At 44.1% G+C, this 14,661-nt stretch overlaps 1 protein-coding gene across 1 annotated transcript in view; it reads right to left on the bottom strand.

Moving 5' to 3' along the window:
- KLHL6 (kelch like family member 6) overlaps positions 1 to 14,661 on the bottom strand; it is a 55,967-nt gene that overhangs the window by 14,500 nt on the left and 26,806 nt on the right. The window contains exon 3 of the mRNA XM_034999676.1: positions 2,176 to 2,625. Within this exon, the coding sequence (XP_034855567.1) occupies positions 2,176 to 2,625 (450 nt within the window). The remainder of the gene's footprint in view (positions 1 to 2,175; positions 2,626 to 14,661) is intronic.

A 14,661-nucleotide genomic window follows, 5' to 3' on the forward strand; every position in this document is an offset into this window, starting at 1 on the left:
GAGAGAATGAGAGACAGAGAGCATGAGAGGGAGGAGGGTCAGAGGGAGAAGCAGACTCCCCGCGAAAGCAGACTCTTAACCGACTGAGCCACCCAGGTGCCCCATCAACGTCCACTTTAAAAAAATAAGAGAAAATTAAATCCAAAGTAAGCAGAAGAAAGAAAATAATCAAGACCAGAACACAAGTAAATGAAATAAATCATAAAAACAAGTGAAACCAGAAGCTGTTTCTTTGAGAAAATTGATAAAATTGATAACCCTCTAACCAGACTGATCAGGAAAAAAAGAGAGGAGACATAAACCACCAATATCTGGATGAGAGATGTGACATCACTATAGATTCTACGGATATTAAAAGGATAATAAAGGAATGCTGTGAGCAACTTTATGCTAATAAATTCCACAACTTCTATGAAATGGGAAATTCTTTGAAAGACACAACTACCAAATTGTATTCTAGAAGAAATAGATAGCCCTATATCTATTAAAGAAATACAATTTGTAGTTAAAAACCTCACAAAGAAAATTCCTGGGGCACCTGGGTGGTTCAGTTGGTTGAGCATCAGACTTGATTTCAGTTGGGGTCATGATCTCAAGGCTGTGAGATTGACATCGGGCTCCGCGCTCAGTGCGGAATCTGCTTGTCCCTCTCCCTCCCTGACTTGCGTTCTCACTCTCTCTAAAGTAAATAAATAAAATCTTAAAAAAAAACACAAAAACTCGCTGATTCTGATAGTATCACTAGTAAATTCTACCAAACATTTAAGGATATATTTACAGAGTGAATCAATGACAGTAGATCTGAGGACAACACAGAACTAGAAAAGGACACACAAGAAAAGAAGGAGGCTCCAGGGGCCTCATACAGACAATTTCTAAACCACCTGTGGCTAGGATCTACCAATGGCCTAATGAAGGTTTGGAAGCCTATCCTAGAACTATTGTACAGTGGTATATAAGTGTGTGTGTCCATGTGTATAAACTTAACACACTGTCCCTATATTATTATTTCCTGAGGGTTTTGTTCCTCTCCACTAAGCCTATTTTTGTATTTATGAAGTTTTGAATAAAACATTTCTTCAGAAGTTGTTAAGGAGAACCAGATACATCCAAATGATATGTATATTCATCATCTTGGTACCCATTTATTTATTCAACATTTACCAATCGCTTACTCTATACCAAGGATTCTCGTAAGGTCTAGAGATGAAAAGTCCAATAATACATTTTTCTGACCATAACAAGCTGCCAGTATAGAGACATTTACAGATGAGGAAGTCAATGGTTACCATGTGGTGGCTGGTGTTACGACAGAGCAATGCACCAGGTGCTATGAGAATGAGAGAGGTCTCTGAAGAAGGTGATGCTTTAACTTTTTGCAGCTGGAGTAGAAGTCAACTAGATGGAGAGAGGAAAAAGGCACTTGAACATTAGTCTGCTTTAGTGGATGAAAAAAGCACATCCACTTTGAGGAATTGCAAGCAGTGCATTAGGAGCCTAGCAGGAGGGAGAGGCTGGAGACGGCATTAGAGAAGTGGGTGGGAGGTGAAGTAGGCAAGGCTTGGCTCTGGGAGCGGAGGCAGGAAGTGTGTGGGCTTTACCCTGAGAGTCATGGGGAGCCGTGAAGAGGGTAAGCCCAAGAACACAATAATTAGGCTTGAGTTTTAGATCATCCAGCTGGTGAATGAACTGGAGGGAGGCCAGACTGAGGGCAGGACAATGAGTTTTGAGGAATTTTCAGAAATTCAGGAGGGAAACAATGACAATCGGAACCAAGGTAACATCACAGGATATCCAAGAGACTCGTGGTTCTCCAGAGAGGGCAAACGAGGAAAGCGGTACTCCTATGGGATGGCGACCGGACAGGGCACATCCTGTCCTGTGTGTGTCACCCCCATCAACCTCCACCCTACGCACTGGGAAGAGGAAGGATGTGCTGAGTGGTTTCCTATCTCACTCAGTCCACTCAGTAGCTGTTTATAATGTGGTATCAGCCCCATTTTACAGATCAGAAATCCAGCGCTTCTGGAACTGCCTGACTCAAACCATGAACAGTGCAGCGTCTTCTTCTCCATGCCATTCCTAAGGATTGGTAAGCCAGCCTCACCTATATTTCTGTGAGGCCGCTGACTCCTCTACTTTGCCGCTTAACTACAGGGTCGCTCATCAACTCACCTCATTGCCTGAAAGGTGGTACATCCTGGCTTCCTGAAGCAGTGGGAAGACCTCTGGGCACTGTCTGATAAGAGGATCTGCCTCCACCGTCTCCACAAAGTACCACGGGTCCAGAAGTGGCAAGCGCACATTCTCAAGGACATAGGGAAGCAAGCAGAGTCGTTCTGACTGTTTGTGCCGGACCCAGCTCATCACAGTCTCAAACACCTGAGCCTCCTCAGTTACATAGAGGTCATCACTCTTCAAGATGTGGTACAGAGTATCCACAGGAAGTTCGAGGAACTCCTCAGAGTTCAGAATCTGCACAAAGTTTTGAATGATGTAGTTTTGAACCTGCTTCTTCAGACTGTCCAAGGAGTGTGTGTCCGCCAGCCTCAGTATTCCAACACAGTTTTCGGGGTTCAAGGCTTCTGTTAGGAAGCTGGCACAGGCATCCACCATCCGCAGGAACTAAGAGAACAGAAGGGAGGCAAATCAGGCCAGAAAACCATTAGTCCATAGGGAGCCTTATCAGCAAGTCGTGTGTGGTGGCAAAAAATTAGAACAATCCAGGGCACCTGGGTGGCTCAGTTGGTTAAGCGACTGCCTTCAGCTCAGGTCATGATCCCGGGGTCCTGGGATCAAGTCCCGCATCGGGCTCCCTGCTCTGCGGGGAGCCTGCTTCTCCCTCTCCCACTCCCCCCTGCTTGTGTTCCCTCTCTCGCTGTGTCTCTCTCTGTCAAATAAATAAAAAAATCTTTAAAAAAAAAAATTAGAACAATCCAAATGACTGACAGTAGGGGACCAGCTAAAGAAATGATGTACATTCTTATTTTTGGCAACTCTGTAGTCATTAATATGACATGTAAAAGAATATTAAATGATATAGAAAATGCTCATAATGTATTGAGTTTAAATATCTGTTCACTGAATCTGATCAAGCCTCTCGATTTAATCAGCAATTTACAAGAAATCATCATTCTTATAAAAATATGAGTCCCTTATGCTTATATAGCAGAAAGAGGAACACGTTAAATGGCACCATGGGAATATACAATCAGCAAAATCTGGACTGTGAGAAACTTTACAGAAAAACCAGTTCAGTTTCTTCAACAAATACATCACAAGGGGGTAAAGGAGAGAGAGAAAGACGGGGAGGAGGAACCTAGAAATGAAGAGAGATGTAAGAGACACATCAACCTCGTGCAAAGTCTGGACCTTATTTGGATTAGTGTTCATTTTAAGTGTGATAATGGTATTATGATTATGTTTCGAGAAGAATCCTTGTGTTGGGGTGCCTGGGTGGCTCAGTCGTTAAGCGTCTGCCTTTGGCTCAGGTCATGATCCCAGGGTCCCGGGATCAAGCCCTGCATCGGGCTTCTTGCTCAGCGGGAAGCCTGCTTCTCCCTCTCCCACTCCCCCTGCTTGTGTTCCCTGTCTCGCTGTGTCTCTCTCTGTCAAATAAATAAATTTTTTTTAAAGAAGAATCCTTGTGTTTTAGAGATATATACTAAAATATTTGCAGATGAAATGAGAAGAGCACTTCACAAAATCATAGGTAGATTATGATCCTATTTTTATAAAAAATATAGAATATTGGGGTGCCTGGGTGGCTCAATCGTTAAGCGTCTGCCTTCGGCTCAGGTCATGATCCCAGGGTCCTGGGATCGAGCCCCGCATCGGGCTCCCTGCTCCATGGGAAGCCTGCTTCTCCCTCTCCCACTCCCCTTGCTTGTGTTCTCTTTCTCTTTCTGTCAAATAAATAAATAAAATCTTAAAAAAAGATATATAGAATATTAGCATAGAAAAAAGACTGAAGGGTATACATCAAAATATTAACAGTTATTAGATCTCGGTATATCGGTATCTTAGGACAATTTATGCTGCAGTAACAAATAACCCCCAAATCTCAGGTGCTGACAAGAATAAATAATTATTTCTCACTCGCATTACATGTCCTACAGGGGTCTTCATTCCAAGACCCAGGATGACAGAAAAGCCCTGAGCTGAGATGTGACAGGGAGAAAAAAGATGGCAGAGCCTCACCAAGGCTCTTAAAACTTCAGCTCGGAAGTTGCATGTACCATTTCCACTCACACTCAATTGGCCAGAGTATCATGTGGCAAAATTTGTTGCCAAGGGAAAAATAATCCTCCCATAGACACAGTCCCATAGGGATAGAAAGGGAAGATAGTGTATAAATAATGTAAGGTACCACACTTTCTAATAAGACTCTGAGAATTTCCCTTACTTTTTTTTTTTTTAAAGATTTTATTTATTTATTTGAGAGAGAGAGAATGAGAGAGAGCACATGAGAGGGGGGAGGGTCAGAGGGAGAAGCAGACTCCCTGCCGAGCAGGGAGCCCGATGCGGGACTCGATCCAGGGACTCCAGGATCATGACCTGAGCCGAAGGCAGTCGCTTAACCAACTGAGCCACCCAGGCGCCCCTCCCTTACTTTTTAAACATACTTTTAAAATCCTCTAAAATGAATAAATAGCACTTTTGTAAGTTAAAAATTCATTTGTAAAATTGTTGGTTTCCATATCTTAGTTTTAAATTATCATCATTCTTTTTTTTTTTTTAAAGATTTTACTTATTTATTTGACAGAGAGAGACACAGCCAGAGAGGGAACATAAGCAGGGGGAGTGGGAGAGGGAGAAGCAGGCTTCCCGCGGAGCAGGGAACCCGATGCGGGGCTCGATCCCAGGACCCTGGGATCATGACCTGAGCCGAAGGCAGACGCTTAACGACTGAGCCACCCAGGCGCCCCTAAATCATCATTCTTATAAAAATATGAGTCCCTTATGCTTATATAGCATTTAACCATTTACAAAGCACTGTCATATCCATTATATTATTTAATATTCATTTTACAGATGAGGTGTCTCAAATGCATCAGTTCATTCTTTTTTTTTTTTTATTTTAACGTAACACATGCAGTGTTATATTAGTTTAAGGTGTACAATATTCAAATGCATCAGTTCATTCTTATTCACTGCTCTCTGGAGCTTAGCTTTGAACAAGTCTAACTTCCTATCTCCCCTTCCTTGTCCACGGGCCAGTAACGGGTCAAGTTCTCAGTGTTCTTGGGTTGATGAATTAATTAACAGGAGGGAAAAAGGAAGGCTGAGTGGAGAGGACCTGGTGGGTAGGGCCAGTCTGAAGGCAGTCAGATAGCCCAGTGAGAGTTTGGATGGGACAGACCTGCATCCAATGGGGTGTAACCTGCAGAGGAGACACTCCAGTGACGAGCTGAAGGTAGCAGGGTTGTGAGGCCTGAAGGGTGGGGGTGGGGTAGGACTGGTCTTAGAGTGAACCATATTGATTTAGGCTCCAGCCTTCACTCCAAAGCATTCTAGGATTTTTGAGTCAATGCCAATTGCAACATATTAGATGTGGAGCCTGCTTGGGATTCTCTCTCTCTCCCTTTCCATGTCAGAACACTCATTCCAGTTGTAGGTTTAGAAAACATTGACTGAGGGTCAATGAAATGCTGGAGAAGCTTGAATTTGGCCTCAGACCACCCTGTTTGCTGACCCCAGCCATTGCCTGCAGATCTACTCCTCGCATGAGCAACAGTAGAAACGGTTGAGACTGAGAATTCTAACACCTGTTCAGTTGTTTGCAGATTTTCAGTTCAAAGAGTAAAAATATACAACCGAGACCAAGACTTGCTGAGCCCTCAGAACCTGTCACCAGAGCCCTCTGTGGCTCTGCCCACCGGTGTCTATGAGCACTGAAAGGGAACTCACTTTTGTGGCAGCCTCCAGTGCAAACAGCAGGTACACTATGCCAGTGTTTGCATGAGAAGAAGATGATATGAAAATTAATAAATTTTCTAAATATGTAAACTGTCACTGGGAGGCCACCTAAGAACCTGGTAACAGTGGTTGTCTCTGAGGAGGGGAACTGGTAGCTGGGGTCGGGGTAGAAAGGAGGACTTACTTTTATTTATTTATTTATTTTCTTATTTTTAAAAGATTTTATTTATTTTTCTGACAGAGAGAGAGAGAGAACAAGCAGGGGGAGCCACGGGCAGAGGGAGAAGCAGACACCCCACTGAGCAGGAAGCCCGATGCGGGGCTTGATACCAGGATGCTGGGATCATGACCTGAGCCGAAGGCAGATGCCCAACTGAGCCACCCAGGCGCCCCAGCAAGACTTACTTTTCACTGTTCATCTACTTGTACTCCCTTGCTTTGTGTGCCATGTGACAGAATTCTCTATTTAAAATAAAGTTTCTTATAGAAATAAATAAATAAAATAAAGTTTCTCATGAATGGAGAAAACACTAGAAGGTAACATGTCAAAATGCTATCCACATTTATCTCAAATGCAGTTTTATAAAGTTATTAATTTGTCTTTTAGACTTTGCTGTTTAGAACAAATGTTCTACACTGAGCATGAAGTTGTTTTTATTTTATTTTATTTATTATTATGTTTTTGCAAGAGAGAGACAGAGAACACAGGAGCAGGGGGAGGGTGCAGGGGCAAAGGGAGAGGGAGAGAGAGAGAATCCCAAGCAGGCTCCACATCTAGTGCAGAGCCCAAAGTGGGGCATGATCCCATGACCCTAAGATCATGAACTGAGCCGAAATCAAGAGTCAGACGTCCAACCAACTGAGCCACCCAGGCGCCCCCATATAAGGTTGCTTTTTTTTTTTTTTTTTAAGATTTCATTTATTTATCAGAGAGTGAGAGAGAGAGAGAGAGAGAGAGAGAGCACCAGCAGGGGGAGGGGCAGGCAGAGGGAGAAGCAGGCTCCCTGATGAGCAGAGAGCCAGACAGACGCAGGGCTCAATCCCAGGACCCAGGGACCACGACCCAAGCCAAAAGCAGACACTTTAACAACTGAGCTACCCGGGCACCCCAATGAGGTTGCTTTTAAAATCAGGAAAAATAAGGGGCGCCTGGGTGGCTCAGTCGTTAAGCGTCTGCCTTCGGCTCAGGTCATGATTCCAGGTCCTGGGATCGAGCCCCGCATCGGGCTCCCTGCTCGGCAGGAAGCCTGCTTCTCCCTCTCCCACTCCCACTGCTTGTATTCCCTCTCTTGCTGTGTCTCTCTCTGTCAAATAAATAAATAAAATCTTTTAAAAATAAATAAATAAATAAAATCAGGAAAAATAAAATAAATACTTCCTTGCGATTTTCAAGTACACAATGAGAAAATAAAATAAAATGTAAAGAATAAAACACCAACTCCTATATGCCAATCCCTTTATATTACCCAGATAATTTAATCCTCACAACACTATATAGATTTTTATTGTTATTCCTGTTTTATAGATGAGGAAAGGAGATCCAAAGAAGTGAGGTAATTTCCTCAGAAACTTAAAGCTAATAAGAGGTAGAGCTAAAATTTGAACCAGTCTTATCTGATTCCAAAAACACATGTTTTTAGACCATTTCAAGCTACCTCAGGTCAAACAGTGTGTGCACAGAACAAGGGCTTGGCAGATGTCAACCATGATTTGCACACTTCACCAAGAAGAGCTTCAATAATCTGATTTGCCCAAAGGAAGGCTTGGCCGACAAGATGCTAATTCCTACCCCTGCTTGATGACTGCTGATGAGCAAAGAAGGAAACCATAAAAGAGAATCACATCAAATACTGGAGCTCAGATTTGTTAGAAACATTGATCCAAAGTATCCCTCCCCACCCAGAAATCATTCATTCCTTCATTCATCCACCTGTTAATTTCCAGAATGTGTACTGAACATCTGTTATGTAGGAGGCCATCAACCAGTGTTGGGGGTACAGAGCTGAGCAGAAAGAGACACAGTGCCTGTGCTCACTGGACCTGACAGACCAGTGGGGAAGGCAGACATTAATCAAATAATCACACAAGTGTCAAATTATAACTGTGATAAATGCTATGTAACAAAGTTCAGTGATTCCACTGCCTGAAAGTGAAGACATAGCCTTATTCTTACCCCTCAAGCTGTGCACTGTCACCAGGACTCTCCCTGATGGAACCCTTCCACAGTCAGACCTGTCTGCTCACCTTCCCCAAATATTCCTAAGCTCGCCTGTCACAGTGCTTTTTTGTGCTCATGCTGTTTCATTAGCCTGGACCAGCTTTCTTCCTCATCACTATCTGTTAAAATCCTGCTCTCCTTGTCCAGGACAGTTTGACTCCAGAGCTCCACTTTTTAAGAAAAGACTCGGGACAGTTTGCCCCAATTTCAACTGAAAAGGCCTCTTTCAAGTTAACCTCAAAAAAAAAAAAAAAAAAAAGGGAAAGAGTACCATGACCATCACCTTATCTACACAAGGCTGTTTTCTTCATTCAGAGTGTTAAATCTGGGACTGATGGATGGGTTCCGAGTCTGTGAACTCCTACAATGGTGTGCAAACATCTGTTTGCACATGGGGCAGTTTTCTGGAAATTGAGTTTACAGGAGACACTGAGTTGCTCTCTAGTATCCATGAACCTGAGGACAAAGTCAACACAAGAGGGAGAGCCAGGATGACAGAACCAGAGAGTCTTAACCAGACTGTGCTTTAAGCCTTACTTGCCTCTGGACACTTTTAATTCTGGGTCAGTACTTGCTTAAGAAGAAAAGAGGAGAATGAAAGAGAAGGGAAGGGAAAAGACATGGAGAAATCCTACCCATTCACGAGATTCTTTCTCAAGAGCCACTTCTCCTTCTTGGCTTCTCCAGTTGCCTAACATGGAATCAACTCCTCCCTCCTCTGTGCTCCACTGGGCAATTCACCTACCCCTCCGTGGAGCACAGATTACATTTCTCCCTTGTACTATGGTCAAGCATCTCAAGGGCAGATTCTAGGTCATACTTGTGTTTTTATTTCCAACAGCACCTGCACAAATTCTGCCAAAAGAAGGGAAGGAAAGAGAGAGAAGGAAAATAGTTTTTGGATACCTAGTATGTACCAAGATCTGTGCTAGACACTTTCTCATCCATTTTTTTATTTAATGAACGAATTTTATTTTTTTAACGAATATATTTTATTTAATAAGTAATAAGGTAGGTATTAGTACAAACCATTCGCACAGAGGAAGAATTAGAGAATTCAAAGAGTTAAGTGCATTGCTTAAGGTCACACAGCCAATAGGTGGTACAGATGACACTCAAGGTCATGGCTAGCTCACTCTTCTCACTGGCCATCACACTGCCTTTGTAACTGTCGCATTGTTGAATTAACAAACTTCCAGGAGAGTCTGAAGAGGCCTTATGAGGACAAGCGTAGTGAGACTCTCCAGGTTGCCTACATTTCCCCCAAAATATGCTTCAAGAAATACTGCCGAACGTGAGGGGTGTAGAGCAGCATCCTAACCAGTGGCTGGGAAACTGCTGATGTGCAGGGCAGTCATGGGAAAAACAAATTGTTTTCTTTACAATATATATGCTTTTTGCTTCTTCATATTCAAGATTACTTAGGACTTTAGCGCAAATTTTCTTTCTCAGCCTGTCCCATTGACCCATGAACTTGTTTATTAAAGCTGAGAGATGACAGATAATGGCAACAGACAGCCAACTTCCTGTTTGAGGGGACATGTGAGCAAAAGGTTACAGTCAGGCACCTGACTCTCAAATAGGGAGACTAAAAATACAATCAAAGAAACCACTTGAGACGTGGCTGCAGTTCCCATGAGAAGTGTCTGCCTCAATGAGAATGGACCCCCTGCCCCCCATCCCCACTGGCCCTCCTCTGCTTCCCTTCATGCTTTCCAGAATGTGAGGTCTTAACAGACTTAACCAGTGTAATTCCACATCTCCCTAGAGGTGCCTTCAAATCCACTCCAGAAAAACTGAAGTCCTGTTTTGGCCCAAATCAGCAATTCCATCGACCAGAGTCCCCAAGCGACCTTATAGTTATTGCAAAGGGTATGTAAAGACACTGGTATTCTTACCTTCAAGCCCCAACAAATCAGTGTTTGTGAAGAGTATATAATTTGTTGATGAGATTAATAAGTCAAAATCATTTGAAATTGTGATTTTTTGGTGAACTGTTTGTGAATTCATAGTAAATTTTTTGTCACCATTTTCCTTCTCAGACAATAGTTATAAAAAGTAAAGTTGTTCTCCTATGGGGTGTGTACTGATGTTAAAGAGGGGCCTTCAGGGGCACCTGGCTGGTTCAGTCGGTTAAGCATCTGACTTGATTTTGGCTCAGGTCATGATCTCAGCTTATGAGATCAAGCCCCGCATCAGGCTCCACTCTGGGTGTGGGGCCTGCTTAAGATTCTCTGCTCCCCCACCCCCAAAAAGAGGAGTCTTCATACTTAAAAATTGTAAATTACCACTATTCCTAATCTTCTAACCCTGCCCCTTTCCCTCTTTCTCAGGTGATACATCTATTTCAGACCAATGGGAATATGTGCCCCCTATCTCCAGGATGTCCTCTGCTCCCTCCAAACTTTCAGTCCTCGCTCTAGACTTGGCTGAGGGGTCTGCTGGTCCCTGAAAGCTATGTGGGGTGGGCAGGAAGGGAACAAAACCTGAAAAAGGCCCACTCACTAAGGTGGGGTAGGTGCTGGGGGACTGATGCAACTGTAGAGGTAGACTGACCTCAGAAGTGGAATCAGAGGGAAAGGAAAGGGTGTGGGAAGTTTGGTCAAGATTCTGGCAACAGACAGCCCCTGAATTTGCAGAGGAGCCAGTGGGGCCCCCAACAGGCCAGCAGCACACAATGGGGGTGCGGGGGAACCACATGGGCCATACAAAGATTCAACGGGCCAGGGCCACAGCTGGAGCTTTGTGACTCAGCCCAGGGATAGGATGAAAGCCAGGGAGGGACTAAATGGAATAACTGTGTCTGGGACATGTTTGATGCTCAGGATATGGGTTATCTGGGAGGTCAGGGGGCTGGGCACAGAAGCAGTAGGGCATCTAAGCAAAGCCAAGTCCTGAGAAGCAGATCCATGAGCAGACAGCTGTAATAGGCAAGGTAGCAGGTAGAGAAGGTGGAAACTTAAGTCTCTGCTTAGAAATTCTCTCTGCCTAGAATACGTTTCCTCCAACCCAGCTGCCATTTGTTAAAATCCTACCCATTCTGTGAAGTCCAGTTCAATGCCACCTCCTTCAGACCCAGAACTTTTTCCTACTCCTACACTCTGCCCCAGGGTCTGGCTGGATTGCTCTGTGGTTTGAAAGCTCAGTGGAAATCCTTGCTTTTGAGGCTTTGGGTGTAGTGGTGGGTGGCAGTATGGGGGTCAGAAGTTCTGGGTTTAGGCCCCAGATCATAGCTTCACTCTCTGTGAGCCACAGTTTCCTCTTCTGGAAAGTGTTGAGAATAATAAAGCCCACCTTGCAGTTTCACTGTGAAGGCACTCCCTGGCCAGCCCACTCACAGAAATATTGTCAACATCAGATGGGATCACGTAGGGGAAAGAATACGATAAATGGTTAAATAAATGTGATCTGCATTTATAACTTTTATCTTTATTTCCCCGTGATAGTTTCTTATAAAGTACCTTGCACATAGAAAATGGTTAGTAATTTGTGGTAATTAGGTAGAAGTAAAAGTCAGAATCTGGTAGCAACATGGGTTTTCATTACAACTAAAACCCGTATCTCACTTCCTATATTCTACAACCTACAGACAGCAACTAGGCCATTTCAGGCTTTCATATCCAGGGAAGGGGTAATAGGATAGACAGAAGAATACAATTTTGGTTTTTAAGTTTCTAAATACACTTTCAGAACTATAGTAGGAAAATAGTTTTAAAACATCAATTAGTGGTAATAACTGGGCCCTTTGAAGTGGAAAAGCCAGAATACCAAAGAGTCCAGGCATAAAGTGTATATCAAAGCAGTAGATATAGGAGAATGGATGATAATGAGGGGGCCAGCTTTTCCAACAATGATTCCCAGGCCAGGAAGAAAGAGGAGAAAGAGTCTAGTAGTAGAGTGAGAAGCAGGTGTGGGTCCCTGAGACGATGTTCCGCCTCCCAACTCAGGCCAAACTCTAGAGTAAGGGAGATGCAAAAAGCTCCTTAGAGGTTGTGGATCTGAGAGCAAAAGAATGTGTGCCTGGACTGCCGAAATAAATCAGAAAAGCAGCAGTCCAGCAGAGCGGCCACAGAAGAGAAGCTAGAATGTGTTGTTTCTAGACAAAGGGGGTCTATGCCAGTCGCTCCAAGTTCCCTAGAGTTCCAGACTGGCACAGGAGAGCAAATGAAGTTTCTTGTGTGTCCTTGAGAGGGACACAGAAGTTGCAGAGGGGACTGGCAGACCTGAGGAGGCCTGGCAAATGGGACAAAGAGAACGCAAAGTGACCCACAAAGACTGAGGGCCAGAACCGTGTGGGCCTGAGAATTTTCAGCTGATGGCGGGGGTGTGAATGATCAGAGAGAGACTGATGGGAACACAGATGTTCCAGCAGGTGCCAGCATGGACCAATGATGCAAATAACCATGGCAAGCCTGGGCCAGATGCCTCTTTCTGCTATGTCCTAGCATTCTGTAAACACCCCTTGTAATTATATAAGCAACCCGGATTTTAAAGAGAGTGTTCTGGGATGCCAGGGATGTTCTGGAGCTTGATCTGGGTGGAGGTTACATGGTTGCAAACACATGTAAAAAATAAAAAACTATACACTTAAGATGTGTGCATTTTACTAAATATAAGTTATACCTAAAAATAAAAAAGAGTCACCATTGAGATTAAACACAGAACTGTAAAGACTAAAGAGACGCTGCTTGGACAGCAGCAGGCTCACTGTTGAGATGGGGACACCTGGTGGCCCCAAGTGTCCCAGTTTCCCCAGAGGGAGTTAGGCATGAGGGGTGGCAGCTGTGCCAGTCTTGCCCCCTGACACAGTTACAGGGCCCCACTGGTTCCCAGAATTTTCCACTGGGCAGCCCTGAGGCTGCTGACGGCCCCAGCTGCCTTTAGGACCATGGCTTGATTCAGGCCTCGTGCTGAGAGATGGACGCAGTGTGTGGAGTGGAGAACACACAGGCTAGCGTAAGCAGACAGGAGTGAAATTCAGGCTCCTCTCTCACTAGCCATGAAACCTTGAACATTTACTTTACATCACTGAATTTTTATTTCTCCCATCTTTAAATTGGGGGTAAAAATACTGACCTCATTTTAAAAGAAACCGTACAGGCAAGAGTTGCCACATAGTGAATGCTCTGAAAAGCAAAACTATCACTGCCATGTGGACCAGGATATTAACCCTGATGTCTTATCACTTACAGTGGCCACACAGTAACACTGGGTGACAAAGGGGTGTGTGGGAGAGGGTGCTTCGGTCAACAGATGGATTTTATCTAGATAGCAGCAAAGAAATAGTTGGGCTGGTTTCCTTGCTTGGATCAACTGACTACTCTGATGTTGGGTCCATACAATCTGTGGGTCCCTGTCAATGACAACAGAGGTTCATCTGTAACTTGCAGTGATGAGATCTGCTTTTGCTAGGTGCCTGGCACTTAGTAGGTGCTTACAAATGAAGTAGGTATTAGTATTAACCTGTGGAATACTTCTTCCTCTACTAGCCCACAACATTTCTTAAAGCCGGGAGTGGGCTTCTTAGTGTCCTCTTAAGGCAAGTCGGGCAAATTTTGATGGGGTCTTGAGCAGTTTCTGAGGCAGTCCTCATATTCAGCTAGTAATGAACAAGAGCAACACACGCCTTCATTGATTCAACAAATATTTATGTACTATGATTTATGTACTATGAGCAAGCCAAGAAGCCAACCCAGGCCATCAGGGTCAACCACTGACCACATGGCTACCTCGTCCATACAGATCTCAGCCCAGAGCATGTCATGGCTTATGTCTTCTCAGGCCCAGCCAGATGACCAGGCTCCCACTCTGGAAGCCCCCCTTTCCTTCCTCATGTCAGCCCTCAGGACTCAGCCTGATCTCTTTTCAGCTTCTAAACTCCTTCTAACCAGCTGTTCTATTATCTTAGGCATCCTCTGTCCCAAAACTAAATGAGGGGTGAGCTGGTCTCCCTGACCTCACACCTTTTGCTGCCCTGCTGATAAACTCACGAGTCCATATTCTTTCATGAGTTTTTAATAATAAAAATGAAAGTAACGAATATGACAAAGTTCTCCAAACGAACACGGCAGTTCTCCAAAACTAAAGAATCTTACCAAGTTTTTATAGCCATTGTCCCAGGTCTACAGTCTCTACAGTTTCTGACTGCCTTGCTCATCTAGAACTCAAGAGCCTGAAGTTCCAGCTAAGGCAAGTTCTCGGGGCCCCCACTGGATGACATTCATCTCAAAAACCCTGCCTCCTAGGTGAAGGGTCACTCAGGCCTTTCCTCGTAGGTGCTTTTCTTACTCTTACCTTTCTAGAAACTACTTGGAGAAAATACATTTCTCCCCATAATCCACCAATAAATTATGGCTAGATTACTGCAAAGTTCCTCTCATGGGCAGTTCATTCAGTACCTGCCCACACTAACTTTCCTCCTAAAAGAAACTGTCCCACCCTGGGCACAGATGATTGGACCAATGACAACTGACAATGGTAATGGTAACTGACCCCAGGGTTAGCCGTCTTCATGAGGTCAGCAA

The sequence above is a fragment of the Mirounga leonina genome, unplaced genomic scaffold (assembly GCF_011800145.1).
Source record: "Mirounga leonina isolate KUSES-001 unplaced genomic scaffold, KU_Mleo_1.0 Mir_115, whole genome shotgun sequence".
Lineage (NCBI taxonomy): Eukaryota > Metazoa > Chordata > Mammalia > Carnivora > Phocidae > Mirounga > Mirounga leonina.